The sequence below is a fragment of the Saccostrea cucullata genome, unplaced genomic scaffold, assembly GCF_032062105.1.
Source record: "Saccostrea cucullata isolate Sc308-1 unplaced genomic scaffold, CSIRO_AGI_Scuc_v1 ctg3825, whole genome shotgun sequence".
NCBI lineage: Eukaryota > Metazoa > Mollusca > Bivalvia > Ostreida > Ostreidae > Saccostrea > Saccostrea cuccullata.
In genome coordinates, this window is record NW_026919419.1 from 1 (window position 1) to 17,011 (window position 17,011).

At 31.3% G+C, this 17,011-nt stretch overlaps 2 protein-coding genes and 1 pseudogene across 2 annotated transcripts in view; 1 reads left to right on the forward strand and 2 right to left on the reverse strand.

Annotated features, from left to right (window-relative positions):
- Positions 1 to 3: 3 nt before the first annotated feature.
- The window catches only part of LOC134231162 (succinyl-CoA:3-ketoacid coenzyme A transferase 1, mitochondrial-like), a 65,076-nt pseudogene continuing 48,068 nt past the window's right edge, over positions 4 to 17,011 (reverse strand).
- LOC134231123 (uncharacterized) lies at positions 9,977 to 11,886 on the forward strand. Its single transcript, XM_062713048.1, has one exon. The coding sequence runs from the start codon at positions 9,988 to 9,990 to the stop codon at positions 11,884 to 11,886; it is 1,899 nt and encodes a 632-aa protein (XP_062569032.1). The 5' UTR covers positions 9,977 to 9,987.
- LOC134231236 (succinyl-CoA:3-ketoacid coenzyme A transferase 1, mitochondrial-like) overlaps positions 14,927 to 17,011 on the reverse strand; it is a 44,235-nt gene continuing 42,150 nt past the window's right edge. Inside the window, exon 5 of the transcript XR_009984521.1 lies at positions 14,927 to 15,026. The gene's annotated coding sequence lies outside the window, so the exon portion shown is untranslated. The remainder of the gene's footprint in view (positions 15,027 to 17,011) is intronic.

The following is a 17,011-nucleotide window of genomic DNA, read 5'->3' on the forward strand; positions in this document are numbered from 1 at the left end:
GATGTTGGTGACAGTCTGTTTGCCTGCGTTGATCAGATCTGGGTCAACCTCACTGGGTAATGGGTACGGACCCTTTAATATTACAATAAATATTTTTCTTTAGAATAATAATGGGACATAAAATTAATATCAAATCACAATTATCTCAGGCTAAATTACTACACATAATGCAAGATAATTAGGAGACTAACCAATCCCATAATTCCGTTTTCACTCTGTAGATGGACGGTCATTCCTGGTGGGATATAATTACTGGCCAACATCGGCATTCCAATACCTAGATTGGCTGAAAGTATTGACCTGAAATATTACCATTTAGATTTGCTGAAATTATATGACCATAAACAAGCAACATTCAGATTGGTTGAATTTATTTTACCTTGAATATCAATAACTTTCAGATTGGCTGAAATTATTTGACCAGAAATATTAACAGCATTTACCTCGTTTGAAAGTATTTGACACGAAATAAAAACAACACTTGTCTACCATATATTCCATCATGGAACTCCGGCGCTGCCCGCTTTATGATTCTGTTTCTCATTTCCGCGGCCTTGTCATTTGTCTTTGGTTCCTCTTTACCTCTGTCCTTGTTGTAAATCTCTGTAAGGAAGAGAATTCAGTTAAAAGACAGGGGATTTCGACTCTAAATTTTCCTGTTTTATACATTTTAACCTCTGCCCTAAATGTGAAGTTTCCTACTTTTTCTACCTTGTGTACCTTAATCTACCAACCTAAAGATGAGATTTTCCACTTTGTTTGCCTTATGTGCCTTGATCTACTAACCTGAAATTGAGGTTTCCTACTTTTTTGGTTTTGTGTGCCTTGATCTACTTACCCAAAGGTGAGGTTTCCTACTTTTTCTGCCTTATGTGCCGTGATCTACTGACCTAAAGGTGAGGTTTCCCACTTTGTCTGCCTTATGTGCCTTGATCGAGGCAAAGTCACATGTGATGGCTTCGTCCATTATGTACTTAAATTCATTGAATCATCTTACCTGAAATACACTGGGGTGATGAGGAAGCATACAGAATATTCTACCTTGACTAAGTCAGTGATACATTATGACGTCATAGTAGGCGAGATGACGTCAATTTTACAACACAAGTTTTCGTAATAGTGGTATTTAGAGATGTAATTTCACTCTAGGAAATGAATAGAAACGTCTAAACATTAACAAAAATAAAACGTTTTTATTTTGTTTTGCTGTATCTGTCATTTTGATTAAAATATACCATCAATGACGTCATATGTGTACATCAAGTAACTTGGGTATTAATCTTGTCGTGTAAAGAGAATTTGGCGGAGAACGGCATGTACAGAGGTACGTAAAATGGAGTTTAAAAGCAAATACCGTGAATATTATGTGAAATTCATGTGGAGTTCAGTTAATTAAACAGGTATGCTAATTTATTTTATCGATTATTTTCTCTTTTGAATACAGTCAGTTATAAAGTATCCTGGTTGGTTTTTCCTCTGTCATTCCTGACAAAAATAATGCAGTAGAACAACAATAAGCTTGATATTTCAAAACATAAGATTTGTACATATGGAAAGTTCGCCTTCTAAAATACTTGGAAGGTGCTGCTAGAATCCCGAGTTAAGCAGGGTTGTACGAAAAATTTCGGTTCATATGTATAAAATTCAAAATATCGGTTTCGTGCGAATGTGTGGAATAATTATTTTACTGACAGGACAGTGGGATTCTAGCAGCACTTTTTATGCAAAATAGATGTTTTTCGACTATATTATTTACTCAAAGAATTTATGAAACTTCGGGGTATTGTAGTTCTGTTAGCTTTTTTTTTATTATTAAGGAACATTTCGCTATAAATAGAAGTCACGTGATGCAGTGGTGCTGGTGCACGTCTTTGCGTTAGACACTTTTTTTTATCTTTATGCAATAGTTAATTATTGTTAACATTTATCAGTGGTTTGGGTAAATTATCAAACTTAATTTTCTTTAAAAAGTCTTAATTTCCCGAGAAATGATTTATATGCTTCCTTACCATACCCGCGTAAACAAATAAAATCATTGTATTCAAACCAAACACTGAAAGCCTTGCAAAGTAGGAAGTGTACTTTGTTTTAATGATAATATCATTTGTTGTTTGTATTTTCTTTTCTTAATTCTTATATCTAGCTTTTGGTGAACAAAATCATAATTTATCTCATTTATTGAAATAAACAATATATTTTGAAATGTTTAAAATATTTTATTGCGAGAGAATCTTCTGTTTGGAATGTCAGTCACAAATATCGCAGACTCTGTCACCCACACAAAACAAGAGGCACATGGGCCGTATGAGCGTTTTTAAAGGATATTATAAAAGACAAATGGACAGATAGATAGACAGATAGACAGTGGATGAATAAACTGCAGATATCCCTACTAGAACTATTTTACCAGCAGTTTGCTACATAAGCATCTTTGATCTTTCGATTTCAAGATGTGTTTGTGAAATACTAGTAACGGTTGATTTTGCACACTGCACTTAATTAACTGACAGTCTTTTTATAGAGTTTCTGTCATTGCACCATGCATTTAATTTTAATTAAAGATCATATTATTTAAACCTCTATAAAAATTCTAATTGAATACTAATCTAGTTGTTTTCTATTTTTTAAAACTAGTTTTCAGTGCAGTGGTTTGAATTTATAAAATTATTATTCTGTTGAGTAAATCTCTGAGATTTAAACTTGTTCGTCAAGTTATCTATTTATACTCACCATGCTGACGCCCCTGTTATGAACTGAACGTGTTCGAGATAGAGTTTGAGAGTGATGCGTGTTACGAGACCACACATGCAGTGTAAAATATCTCATGTATGAGTGACCGGGTGTGGCATAGCCATATTTTGGTGCTCATTGCGAATTTGATGTTTAATTAAAAAGAAAGAACCATAAAAAGAACTTGACATTAGTCGTTACATACTGATGCCCCGTATGGCAGCTCATGGCGAAGTATGAAGTTTCTCAAATGCAAGTCAAACTCCAAAGTCGAATAAAAAAAATGTTATACAAAGAAAGGACATGTGTCAATGGATATAGCTGGTATATATGAAAGTCCAATAACCAACCATTCAAAGTTTATGGTCAAGGTTAACGTATTTTAAGAGTCAAACTCAACGGTCAAAGAGTTGAATAACGGTATGCAAGAGAAGACCTTGTCATAAGAAATACACATGCAAAATATAAAAGCCCTAGCAAAAACTGTTTAATTGCTATGGCAAAGATTAAAGTTCTTCGAAATTAGGTCAAACTAAAAAGTCAAGGTCAATAATAACTGTTTAATTGCTATGGCAAAGATTAAAGTTCTTCAAAATTAGGTCAAACTAAAAAGTCAGGGTCAATAGGTCAAAATTGTTGGCATCCCAAGGAAGGTCTTGTCACGAGAAATAAACATGTTAAATTTGGGCGTCCTAGTACGAACTGTTTATAAGTTATGACTAAGGTTATGATGTTCTACATATCACAAAAGAAAAACAAATCCAAGGGATGATGTTACTTATAGATTTTGAGAAAGCTTTTGACATTATTTCCTGGAGATTCATGTACAAGACTTTTGAATATTTTAACTTTGGTTGTGATTTTATCAGATGGATTTCAGTTTTATATAAAAATGCCACATTATGTGTTTTGCAGAATGGTATTTTTTTCCAGATTCTTTTGCATAGGTAGAGGGTGTCGTCAAGGAGACCTGTCTCACCATATATTTTCAATCTTTGTGTTGAGATAATGGGCCATCTTATAAGACAAAATAAAAATATAAAGGTTATAAAAATTGGTAAAGAAACAGTCTGCTTATTACAATATGCAGACAATACTGTTATATTTTTGGATGGGTCTGAAAATGTTTGAAGAGTGCACTAGATCTTCTTTTCCAGTTTGCTTAATTTTCGGGTTTAAAGCCTAATCTATCTAAGACAAAATGGATTGGTTCAAAAAATAATTGTAATGACAGTTAATGCAATGAATATAGTTTAGAGTGGACATATGAGAACTTTACAATACTGGGAATAACATTTAATGCCAGTCTTGACAGTATAGAAGAGATAAATTTTATTAACAGAATTAATGATATAAACAAAGAAATGAGCCACTGGGAAAAAAGACATATAACACCTCTGGGTAAAATTACAGTTATAAAATCTCTTTATCCTTCAACCATACACCGTAGATACTTCACTTAATAATACTTTTGTTTTCAATTCATAAATTAATTGACCTATTATGTCTTGATCTAAGCTTGAGAGATTTAAATGAAAATAGTTCTTTTTTTCTTAAAACTTGGCACTAAATAAATGCCATGCTATGATTTATACCTTGAATGACACAAAAAGGTCATATAAATCAAAATGAAAGTAAGTGGATTTTTCTTTGCTAAATATAGCACCCGAAACTTTTCATTTCTTACCTTTCAACATGGACACCAGTAGAAGTTCACAAATGTAAGTTTTAATGAAGAAATAAAATTATGTATAAAATTCACTTAATCTTAAACAGTCTCTTTAATTTTTTTGAAAAATCAATGAAAACCTTTGAATAATTGATGCCTGTGAAACATTTTTAAAACTAAATAAAGGTCTATAGGCCACAACACTCTTCCTAGCAAATTTTGACCTCAAATTGTGACAATTTTCCCCCTGGAAAGTTTTATTAATATTAATTAATCTAATTCTAAACCTAGGCATTGTGATTTATGAAGGATATGGAGATAACAAACAGTATTCAATCTCAAAGTCCATTAAACAATACAAAATAGGAGCAGAACAAACACGGACCTCCGAAACAATAGAGGTTTGATCAGGGGTGTCATCGATGAGTGAGCATCCCCTGCCAACCGGTCACACCCGCCGTGTGCTCCTTGTCTTGATCGGGAAATAACGGAAAAAATCCGTCGTCAATTCAGTGTATAAATAAATGACTAACAATTGGTAAAACGTCAGTCAGCATTTGACTCTATGAAAAATTGTATTTGCTGACAAGGTCATTGTATCAATGTATTATCCGATAAAAATACATTTTACAAGAAGGTTGCATTAGAATACATTATTCACTTAATTTTTCAAATTCGATTCGAGTTAACAACAGTGAATTCTGTTTTTTATTTTCTAGTAGTCCATGGTCTTTAGACACTTTTTTCAGGAGAATGATACCCTATAGCTGTGTTAAAAATGATACGCTTAAATAATATGTACACCTTTTTTATCGATGTCCAAAAGGATTGACAAAAAATGCGCATGCCCAACATGTTAGACACACATTTTTGGCATAGGGAGGATTTTTTACCAAAAAAAAACCTGTTAAATGGTGAAATTTCAAATGAAGTGATAGTAATCAAGGCAATCTTCTTGGGGATATATATGCACATAGTATCAAAGAAATATACAATATTTAATTGATACAAAAAAGTCAAGTTGTGATTTATTTTTTACCAGTGTTTTCTATGCCATTATTCATACTATAAATTTTTTCTTGATATTCTATTAATGGAAATAAGAGGAAAGTTAATCTCTTATTCCACTTACAAAAGGAAGGAAACAATTGAAAGAGAAAAACAAATAGAAAAAGAAATATTTGAATTAGAACAAAATCTAACAATACAGCCAATAAATAAACTTGCAGAAAAATAAACAGAAATAGAAGAAATAAGAAAAGTAAGGTTCAAAGGGTAATGTGGATTGAAGAAGGACAGAAACCATCAAAATATTGTTTTAGTTTAGAATTAAGAAACTATTTAAGTAAGCAAATATCAAAAATAGAAAGAGATGATGGATCATTTGCTTCTACTCAAAAAGATTTATTTAGAGGAAACAAAGGCTTTTTATGAAAGTATGTATAAAAAAGAAAAAATGTAGAATCAGAAAATATTCATGAAAAATTGAAAAATTATAAACATATTCCAAATTTAAATAGAAGAATCAAGCAGCTTTGAAGGACCAGTAACAAATTCTAAAGTACTAAATTTCTCAAACAAATGAAAATGATTAAAGTACAGGCCCTGATTGATTTACTTGTGAGTTTTGTTTTGTTTTTCTTGAAAGATACGGGTTCTTTTATTACAAGAGCAATAAACAATTCATATGATCTTTCAAATTTTATCGGGTCTAATAAACTTGGAATTATATCTTGTATTACAAAATCAGGAAAACCAAAACAATCTTTAAACAAGAGGCCCATGGGCCACATTGCTCACCTGAGCACTGTGGCTAGGAAAAAGTAGAAATTGGTTTATTATTGTAAAGTTTACATCCAAAAGTAATCCCATGACCAATCATGGATGTGCTATTCTTGAGAAGAAGATTTTTAAAGAATTTTCCTAGATATTTCTATGTAAAACTTTGGTCGGCCATTGTGGTCCCACCCTACCCCCGGGGGTCATGATATGAACAAACTTGAATCTACACTACCTGAGGATGCTTCCATTTAAATATGATGAATTATGGCTTTGCTTTTCTTGAGAAGAAGATTTTTAAAGAATTTTCCAAGATATTTCTATGCAAATCTTTGGTCGTCCATTTTGACCCCGCCCTAGCCCCGGGGGTCACGATTTGAACAAACTTGAATCTACACTACCTGAGGATGCTTCCATTTAAATATGATGAATTATGGCTTTGCTATTCTTTAGAAGATTTTTAAAGAAATATTTCTATGTAAAACTTTGGTCGGACATTTTGGCCCCGCCCTACCCCCGGGGGTCATGATTAGAACAAAATTGAATCTACACTACATGAGGATGCTCCCATATAAATACGATCAGTTATTGCTTCATCATTCTTGATATGAAGATTTTTAAAGAATTTTTCCTATATATTTCTATTTAAAACTTTGGTCAGCCATTTTGGCCCCGCCCTGCCCCCAAGGGCCATGATTTGAACAAACTTTAATCTATACTACCTAAGGATGCTTCCATTTCAATATGATGAATTATGGCTTTGTCTTTCTTGAGAAGAAATTTTTTAAAGAATTTTCCTATATATTTCTGTGTAAAACTTTGGTCAGCTATTTTGGCCCCGCCCTGCCCCCCAGGGTCATGATTTGGACAAACTTTAATCTATACTACCTAAGGATGCTTCCATTTAAATATAATGAATTATGGATTTGTCTTTCTTGAGAAGAAAATTTTTAAAGAATTTTCCTATATATTTCTGTGTAAAATTTGGTCGGCCATTTTGGCCCCACCCTACCCCCGGGGGTCATGATTTAAACAAACTTGAATCTACACTACCTGAAGATGTTTCCCCATAAGTTTCATCTTTCTGGCACAGTGGTTCTTGAGAAGACGATTTTTAATATATGCCACCAAATTTTCATTAATTCCCAATTATCTTCCTTTGAAACGTGGCCCTTCAGTTGAATAAACTTGAATCCCCTACACCCAAGAATGCTTTGTGGCAAGTTTGGTTGAAATTCGCCCAGCGGTTCTTGAGAAGAAGTCGAAAATGTGAAAAGTTTACAGACAGACAGACGGACAGACAGACGGACGCCAGACAAAATGTGATCAGAAAAGCTCACTTGAACCTTCGGCTCAGGTGAACTAAAGACCATTAGTCTTTTATATGTAGTTTATTAAATAGCTTCAGGCTGTATTTCTGAACAAATGAAAACAAAATTAGATAAATTAAATATCAGAGACCGAATTGGATTTATAAAAGGCAGATTTATGGGGGATAATATTAGATTAATATATGATTTGATGCATTATACAGAATTAAATCAAATACCTGGTTTACTAATGCATATAGACTTTGAAATTTGATACAATCTCATGAAAATATATATATCAAACATTGGACTTTTTCAACTTTGGATCCTTCATTAGAAATGGATTGAAACTTTCTACATGTGTAATTCATGTGTAATTCAAAATGGTGTTATTTTAGACTATATATTTTCTTCAAAGAGGTAGTAGACAACGCAATTCAGTTTCACCATACCTCTTTTTGCTATATGCAGAAATACTCGGAATTCTAATTTAAAATAATAAAGACATTAAAGGCATAATAATTGAGGGCGAAGAATATAAACTTTTACAATATGCTGATGATACATCTCTTATTTCAGACGATTCACCTACGTCTATGGATGATATTCTACGAGAAACTAAATAATTTTGCAAAACTGTCAGGGTTAAAAATTAACTTCTTAAAGACATAAATGGTTTGGATTGGAAGTAAGATATTTTCAAAGGAAGTTTTTCACCATTCTCGGTAGAAACTTGATTGGGATAATTCCAATTTTGATCTGCTGGGAATAAAATTTTCAGTTAATATGGAGGGGATGCTTAAATTAAATTCCTAGAAAAAAAAACGATATCAATTTTTAAAAAAACTCCTATGCAGTTGGAACATGAGGAAACTTACCCCAACTGGCACATTAGCAGTAATTAAAACTCTTATTATACCTAAACTAAATCATCTAATTTTTACACTACCAAATCCTAAATCGGAATTTCTAAAAATGTCTACGACAGAGTTGTTCCACTTTTTATGAAATATAAAATACGTAAGATAAAGAACAATGTTATAATTCAGGACTATAAATAGGGAGGATTGAAAATGAAAGTTACACAGAATTCATTTCTGCACATAAATCAAGTTGGGTTAGAAGACTCATCCACTCATATGCAAAATGGGTAAAAGTTGTTTAATGCAGAACTAAAAACAGACATTGAAAGCTTGTGGATACGGGGTCAGATAACATTCTAAATTTAACAAAGAAATTAACAAACAATTTTTGGTAACAGGTCCTTAATTCCTAGGCTAGGTAAGACTTATAGATACAATATTTTGGAAAATTTTAGAATCATTATAGTTTTCACAAACTAGCTATACGTTTTGGTAAATATTAGAACAAGAATAAGTGTAAATTACAAAACTTGATAATCCTTATTGTATTATTTTTATTGTATTATTTTTGCTTGTAAATATAAAAGTATTCCAAAATTAAATATTGATATTCTACTAAAGGGGATTTATAGACAGAATTTTAGAAAAAGTTTTGCTTAACAAAGTTGTAGATACTAGTATATGGAATATGAAAGGCACTGACAAAACAATCTGTGATGAATTTTGAAAAAATTATCTATTTTTATGATGAAATTTAATGAAACATTTAATGGTTATTCCAAGGATTGCATTATTTGATTGTAAATACATGAATTCTTTTTTTCTTATTACTGCTGACACCCCCCCTTTTTTTTTTTTAAATGAAGTAACTTTCACGGTTACAAGTTACAATTCTGTACTGTTGTGTAAGAACGAATATATATATATATATATATATATATATATATATATATATATATATATATATATATATATATATATATATATATATATATATATATATATATATATATATATATATATATATATATATATATATATATATATATATATATATATATATATATATATATATATATATATATATATATATATATATATATATATATATATATATATATATTTGCTTTTTGTACTTGCGAAAGCCAATAAAAAAAAAGGTGGCATGTACTTTAATGCTATGATGAAAATGATACGCTTTAATAATATGTACACCTTTTTTATCTTTTGTTTTTTTTGGATGTCCAAAAGGAATGTTTCACTAGTGTTTAAAGCTTCCTTAAAATTAAAAAAATAAGAATGCATATTGTAATCGCAACCAATGTTAATAAAGAATGATATATTTTATTTTTTTTTAAATGTTGTGATACTAGAACTGTTTTCCCTTTGGGATACACAACCATGCTATATATAATGATTGCTTTTGATTTCACTTGATATTATTATTGCCTAAAATTATTTTTTACCAAATTATAGATAAGTGTTTTTTCTGATGATAACTTTATTGATTTTCAAAACTAATATATAATTTTTAATCCTTGTCAGTGAGACAGCCGTACAACGTATATCAGAGTCGGTGTATGTGGGACTATGTCGTAAAGTGGGGACATCACAAGTGGTGGCCATGAGGAGAGATATGGTGGACACCTGGGATAAAGTGTTAAATCAAGTAAAACCAAGTGATGAGATCAGTGTAATGGTGAGTGGAAGTAAAAGAGAAGGATTGAGACTGGAAGGATCAGATGTAGACGTGATGTTCTGGCCAAATAATCACCGTGTGATCTGGGAATTATCTCAGTCTCAATATTACAACACACACAGACAAACACTGATCCTCTGTGACTGTACTGATAGTCCACCAGGATACACTTTGTTATATTTACTGTCACCAAGTGTTAAAATGAATAACAGACATTATATATCTAGTTCTATATACAGAGAAAACATATGTTCTTTATCAAAAACAAAGTCTGTTTCAAATGGACCCTGTGTTAGTGGATCATTTCACAGACAAGTAGAATATGATCATGCCCACTGTTTTATTTGCGACTTTTGGCCTCCATCTGCCTTCTCGTGGATAGAAAGATGTCACTCCTGGCCCCAGCCTCATGTTGTTGATGATATAGTACAGAATGGGTGTCATTTTGTAGCAATTGGGCATAAATTAGGAGATTATGAGGACCATGAATGGAGAATTTCTTTCTCTCTGGCAGAACAAAAACTAATGAATGCAATGAACCACTGTCAATTCTTAACTTATGGCTTGCTTAAATTTTTCATAACAGAAATAATTAACAATGAAGTAGGTGATAAATTACTGTGTTCCTATCACATGAAAACAGCAGTCTTCTGGGTGATTCAACAAAATACAATACCTCACTGGTGTCCACAAAATCTCCTAAAGGGTTTCTGGGTCTGTTTTAAACTTATTCTTAAATGGGTGTATGAGGGCATCTGTCCTAACTTTTTCATTCCAGACAACAACATGTTTCTGAGTAAAATTCAAGGCGACAAACAACATCAACTATTTATTAGACTATATGGGTTGTATAAGATGGGTTTAGCATTCCTGCTACACAGTTCCTCCATTAGGTCTTATATTATAAATGTCCTAAATAACCCAGAACTCACCATATGTACAGAGGAACAAACTCTGATTTCTGAGATAGAGTTTGATAGAGAACTAAATCGTGAAATACATCACTTTGATGCATTAAACAATTTTAACATACAACAATGTATGAATAGTTTAAAAACGATAAATGAGATGATAGTTTCACCCATCGTGACACAGTATCAAATCTTAATGCTACAGAAACTTACAGCTTCTGTCCTTCAGAACTCTGCCTTTATATTGTACACGGAAACTTATACACACAAAAACAAACTTAGGTATAGAGCTGACAAAATCTCTTGTTTCATGCTGAAATTAGCAGCCAAGTTTGGTTGTATTTCTGACATGTTGTACACAGCCGTGTATTATTACAAAACACTAAGATACATGGAAGCTTTATCTATTATAGAGATGACCAAGGTCACGTTAGCACAGCCTTATGTGATGTATGAGTATAATGTAGATACAGAAATGTACACTGAGGCTGTAGGGGGACAGTCCTGGTCTACAAAGATAAACCAGGCTGTAGCAGGGAATATCAGACTTCTAAATAGAATCCATTACATCAGTGAATTGATACCAGAACAACAGTTTTCTCTAAAGAATGGTTTCCCTGCATTGTATATCCCACCCATGATATTGCTAACCATGTTAGAGATTTTGTGCTACAGATATGTAAATACAATGAGAGTACAAACAGCTCTAAATGATCTACAGACCCTAGTTCACTATGATCAGGGACACCTTATACCTACATTATACAGAGACATATCGTGGCAGATTCTGGGGATCTGTCAACAGGTGACAGGCAACCTCCAGGCTGCTCTATACTCCTACCAACAATCTCTTAGACAAGTACCATACAACATCATACAAACAGCTACGCAAATGAGAATGGTGCAAATAGAATTCCTTGCATAATATGACTTAATTAGTTTAAAAAATTATAATCATTTATAAAGGTTTACCTGATACCAGTATGCACTGCTGTAAGATAGATAAGTTAGAGAGAAAATGAGGAACAATATCTATTTTTTAAGCCATTTTCTTCTTTTATGCGTACTTAATTTAATGCACGATATCTATACTTATTTGTTGAACTATACAGATTATTTTCTATATGATTCATAAACTGATCAAACCTTCTAATAAATTGTCACCAAAACACATCATTTATCTTTTTATTCCTCCAAAAAACATTCATCTTACACTGTGGTTTTTTATTATTTCTGAATTATCACTTTTTGAATGTGGCCCTTCATTTTAACAAACTTGAATACCTTTCATCCAAGGATTTTTGTGGCAAGAGTGGTTAAAATTACCCTGTAGATCTGAAGAAGTCGAAAATGTTAAAAAAAAAAGTTTACATACGGACAGATGAACTACAGACAAAATGTGATCAGAAAAGCTCACTTGAGATTTCAGCTCAGGTGAGCTAATAAAAACAGAAGTGTTCATTTAGCTAGAACAGGTCAGTCAAGGTCTGATGTCTGTGATCTTGTAAACCCTCACTATATGCCTTCTATACCTTTCTTTTTCACTGTTACATAAGTCAGGGACTCACATGTGGACCAAACTAAGGTGCAATTTCTATTTAATAAGCCATGTTCTGCTTTCATATGAAATTATTCTGAAGCCTGATATCTATACTTATTCCATGAACTATATACTGTAAATCACTATATATGCACGAGAACTTTATTTTCACATATTTACCCAAGACAGCTGGTCTGCTTGTGAAAATTTCATTCTTGAATATATTTATACTTCTAAAGATAATATAGAGCAATAAACAATTTGTAAATATTCTGTTTTACTCATAAAGATCGAGGTAATGAAAATGAAGTGATCTAGGGTTACTGTAGATGATTTACTTATCTGATTCATAAACTCATCAAACTTTTTTCATAAATTGTTACCAAAACACCAGCAACATATATCTTTTTTTATCCAACAAAATTCATTAGAATTTGTTTAAAATAATTGTTACAAACGGGTTTTCCACCTTTAGTTTTAGTAAGAAAGTCTTTTAAATTTTTCTGATAATAATAGTTCAAATTTCATCATTCAAAGTTATTTTTGAACAAAAATCAATCTTAATTCATGTAACAGATTTAAGTTATTGATCGTGCACATGAGTTGAATAAAAATTTCTCAGTCACATGACGTGCACAGAAAGTTGTTATTTTCACAGTCAATAATCACTTGTGTAACACCTTGAGCCTTCAGAATAACAAAGGGGACATTCAGACTAATGCCAGGTGACAAACTTAACAAAAATATTAAAACTAACACACGTAAGGTTATCTTCAATATCAATAAACCTGCCAGGGCAACAAAACTTAAGATGGTAACAAACTCCCACAAGCCACCACATAGTGATACAGTACCTGTAAGAACAAACAGACCAACTGTCAGACAGCAGAAAATAAAAGCAATATACCCTCCATTCTTCGAAGGAGGGCATAACAAAACACTTAGCATACTTAGTTTAATTTCTTAATACCAATATTAGGCAGAATAGGGAAACAACAAAATGCATTTCAACTAATCAGTTATAATCAGTATAGTGCCCCAAATCCCAAAGGAACCCCTGACCCTTGATCTATCCATTTCACAATTTTGGAAAAGGCATCCTTACTCATCATTAATGTTTAATTAATACCAAGGAGCAGATTTCAAAGCAGTAATTATTTATTTTCAGTAGTAATCATCAGCCCATCTTCTCCCTTCTTTCCCTTCCATCATATGGTATCCTTGACCCAGCTGGGAGCTTAAAATTCACAATTCTGGAAGAAGGACTGTTGCTTATTGATATACTAATTGTATCATATTTCTATGTATACTTTTTAATTGTAAAATGTTCTAGTACTAATTAATGTATAATTTTATAACTGTGTGGTACTGTATGCAGTAATTGTATAAATTGTATAGTACTGTATAATTTTATAACTGTGTAGTAGTATATACTCTAATAACTGTGTAGTACTATATTATTGTATAACTGTTTAATACTGTGTCATTGTACAACTGTGTAGTATTGACAATTGAACTGTTCAGTATTTAGTGGCTACTACAAGGACATTATAAACAACTACACAGTTATTGCTTTCATGTACACTGATGTAAATTGATAAAATACTGACATTGCTATCTTGATATCTCAATGTAAACATTCTTTACACAGGTCTTTTGCCCTCAGGGTTTTTCTTTGTAATGAAGTTTTTAGAAATAAAATTTATTTCATAAAAATTTTCATGTAGCATTTCATTATCTGAAAATCCGATATTTTTAATGCATGAAAATGTATAATGGACACTTAATGACGACAGTAATTAAGATGGAGAAACAGATGATTCTTCCTCGCAGCATACTGATGTTTCCTTGGCTGTTCAATTTATAAACCTATGTGTAATACAAAAAAAACCCCAGAAATATCACTTTTATTCTAAAATTAAACAAATATCTCAGAATACATACATTCATCATCAATTAAAAAAGCTTATATCATTTAAAAATGCCCTCAGATATAAATATTCAATTGTACATATGTATCAAAATGTTTAATACTAGTATAAAGACCAAGGACAAGTTATTATTTGGAGGAAAAAGGTAAATTGTCAAGACTCTATCAAAAAAAAAAAGAAAATGTATCATGGAAAAAAAAATCAATTACAATCTAATTCAGAAATAATTTTTATAGCTATATAATTTATAATCATGTTTGAAGGTCATACACATTGTACATCATTAATTAAACAGAGAAATCATGACTAATGAAACAATGTTTTTTTAAAGCTGTTTAGGCAAATATTTGTTTGTGAATAGCACAGAAAACTCAGAAAATTTTAATTATTATGCAGAACTTTATGAGACTATGAGTAAAATCATGTATACAAAACAAAATATTGTCTTCTTCTGTGAAATATCATTTTTGCCAAAAGTAGATGAGAGCATGTTAATCTATCCCTACAATACATAACGAAACATAAACATATTTGTCTCACAATTATAACATGAGGCTCAGATCACCGATTAAATTGAGTGTTTTGACCTCTGACCTCTACACCGGTGCTTGGGCTATAGTTCTCATCATGACACTTTGTTTATAAGTCTACATATCACATAGAAGACAGACACACACATTGACAAGACCAGCATTGAGTTGTCTCCTCCTTATCTATGTCTGAATCTGTCCCATTACTTTAACATCTGGAGCAACCTGATATAAGAAATAAAAAGAATTATTTGGTACTGCTCAACACATGACATGGATCTCGATACCAAAATAATCTATTTTAGTCTCTGGTCTGGGGGCCATAACTTAGACAAGCTCACTTTTGATCTCAATCTAACCTTTATCAAAGGAATATATTGTGAAAAAGTGAGACAGATATCAAAAGTGAGCTCATATAACTTTTATGGCCCCAAGGCCAGGTGCAGTCCAGCAAAGAAGTCTAAAATAAATATCACAAGATTCTTTCAAAATATGGCAAATTGCACAAACAGTATACACAAAATTCATTTATTAATAAATAAATCATACAACACTATTTAAAGGCAATATCTGTTACTAAAAATTATGTAAATTTGATTCATTCAATATTTTTTTTCTAATTTAATATCCTACACACATGGCATAGTTCGTTGTTTAATATTTCATTAATTTAACTTTTTAAAAAGAAATTCACACAACTGTAAACTCAGTTATTATAAGGATTAGCTAATTTACACCTACCACAAATTCACAGTTGGTGGCACCAACAATGCTGGCGACATCTTCGTTTTCTGCAATCTCCTTTAAAATTAAAGTCCCTTCTCTGAGTCCACGTCAAATACACACTGAAATATAAAGGAATATAATCCAACACACACTGAAATATAAAGGATTATAATCACACACACACTCAAATATAAAGGATAATAATCACACACACACTGAAATATAAAGGATTATAATCACACACACTCTGAAATATAAAGGATTATAATCACACACACTGAAATATAAAGGATTATAATCAAACACAAACTGAATATAAAGAATTATAATCACACACACTGAAATATAAAGGATTATAATCTAAAACAAACTGAAATGTAAAGGATTATGATACAACACAGACTGATATATAAAGGATTATAATCAAACAGACACACTGAAATATAAAGGATTATAATACAACACACACTGAAATATAAAGGGATATAATACAACACACACTGAAATATAAAGGAATATAATCCAACACACACTGAAATATAAAGGATTATAATCACACACACACTGAAATATAAAGGATTATAATCACACACACTCTGAAATATAAAGGATTATAATCACACACACACTGAAATATAAAGGATTATAATCACACACACTCTGAAATATAAAGGATTATAATCTAGCACACACTGAAATATAAAAGATTATAATCTAGCACACACTGAAATATAAAGGATTATAATCTAGCACACACTGAAATATAAAGGATTATAATCTAGCACACACTGAAATATAAAACATTATAATCACACACACTGAAATATGAAGGATTATAATACAACACACACTGAAATATAAAGGATTATAATCACACACACTGAAATATAAAAGATTATAATCACACACACTGAAATATAAAGGATTATAATCAAATACACACTGAAATATAAAGGATTATAATCACACACACTGAAATATAAAGGATTATAATCACACACACACTGAAATATAAAGGATTATAATCACACACACACTGAAATATAAAGGATTATAATCACACACACACTGAAATATAAAGGATTATAATCAAATACACAGTGAAATATAAAGGATTATAATCAAATACACACTGAAATATAAAGGATTATAATCACACACACTGAAATATAAAGGATTATGATAAAACACATACTGAAATATAAAGGATTATAATCAAACAAACACTGAAATATGAAGGATTACAATCACACACACTGAAATAAAAAGGATTATAATCAAACACACACTTAAATATAAAGAATTATAATCAAATACACACTG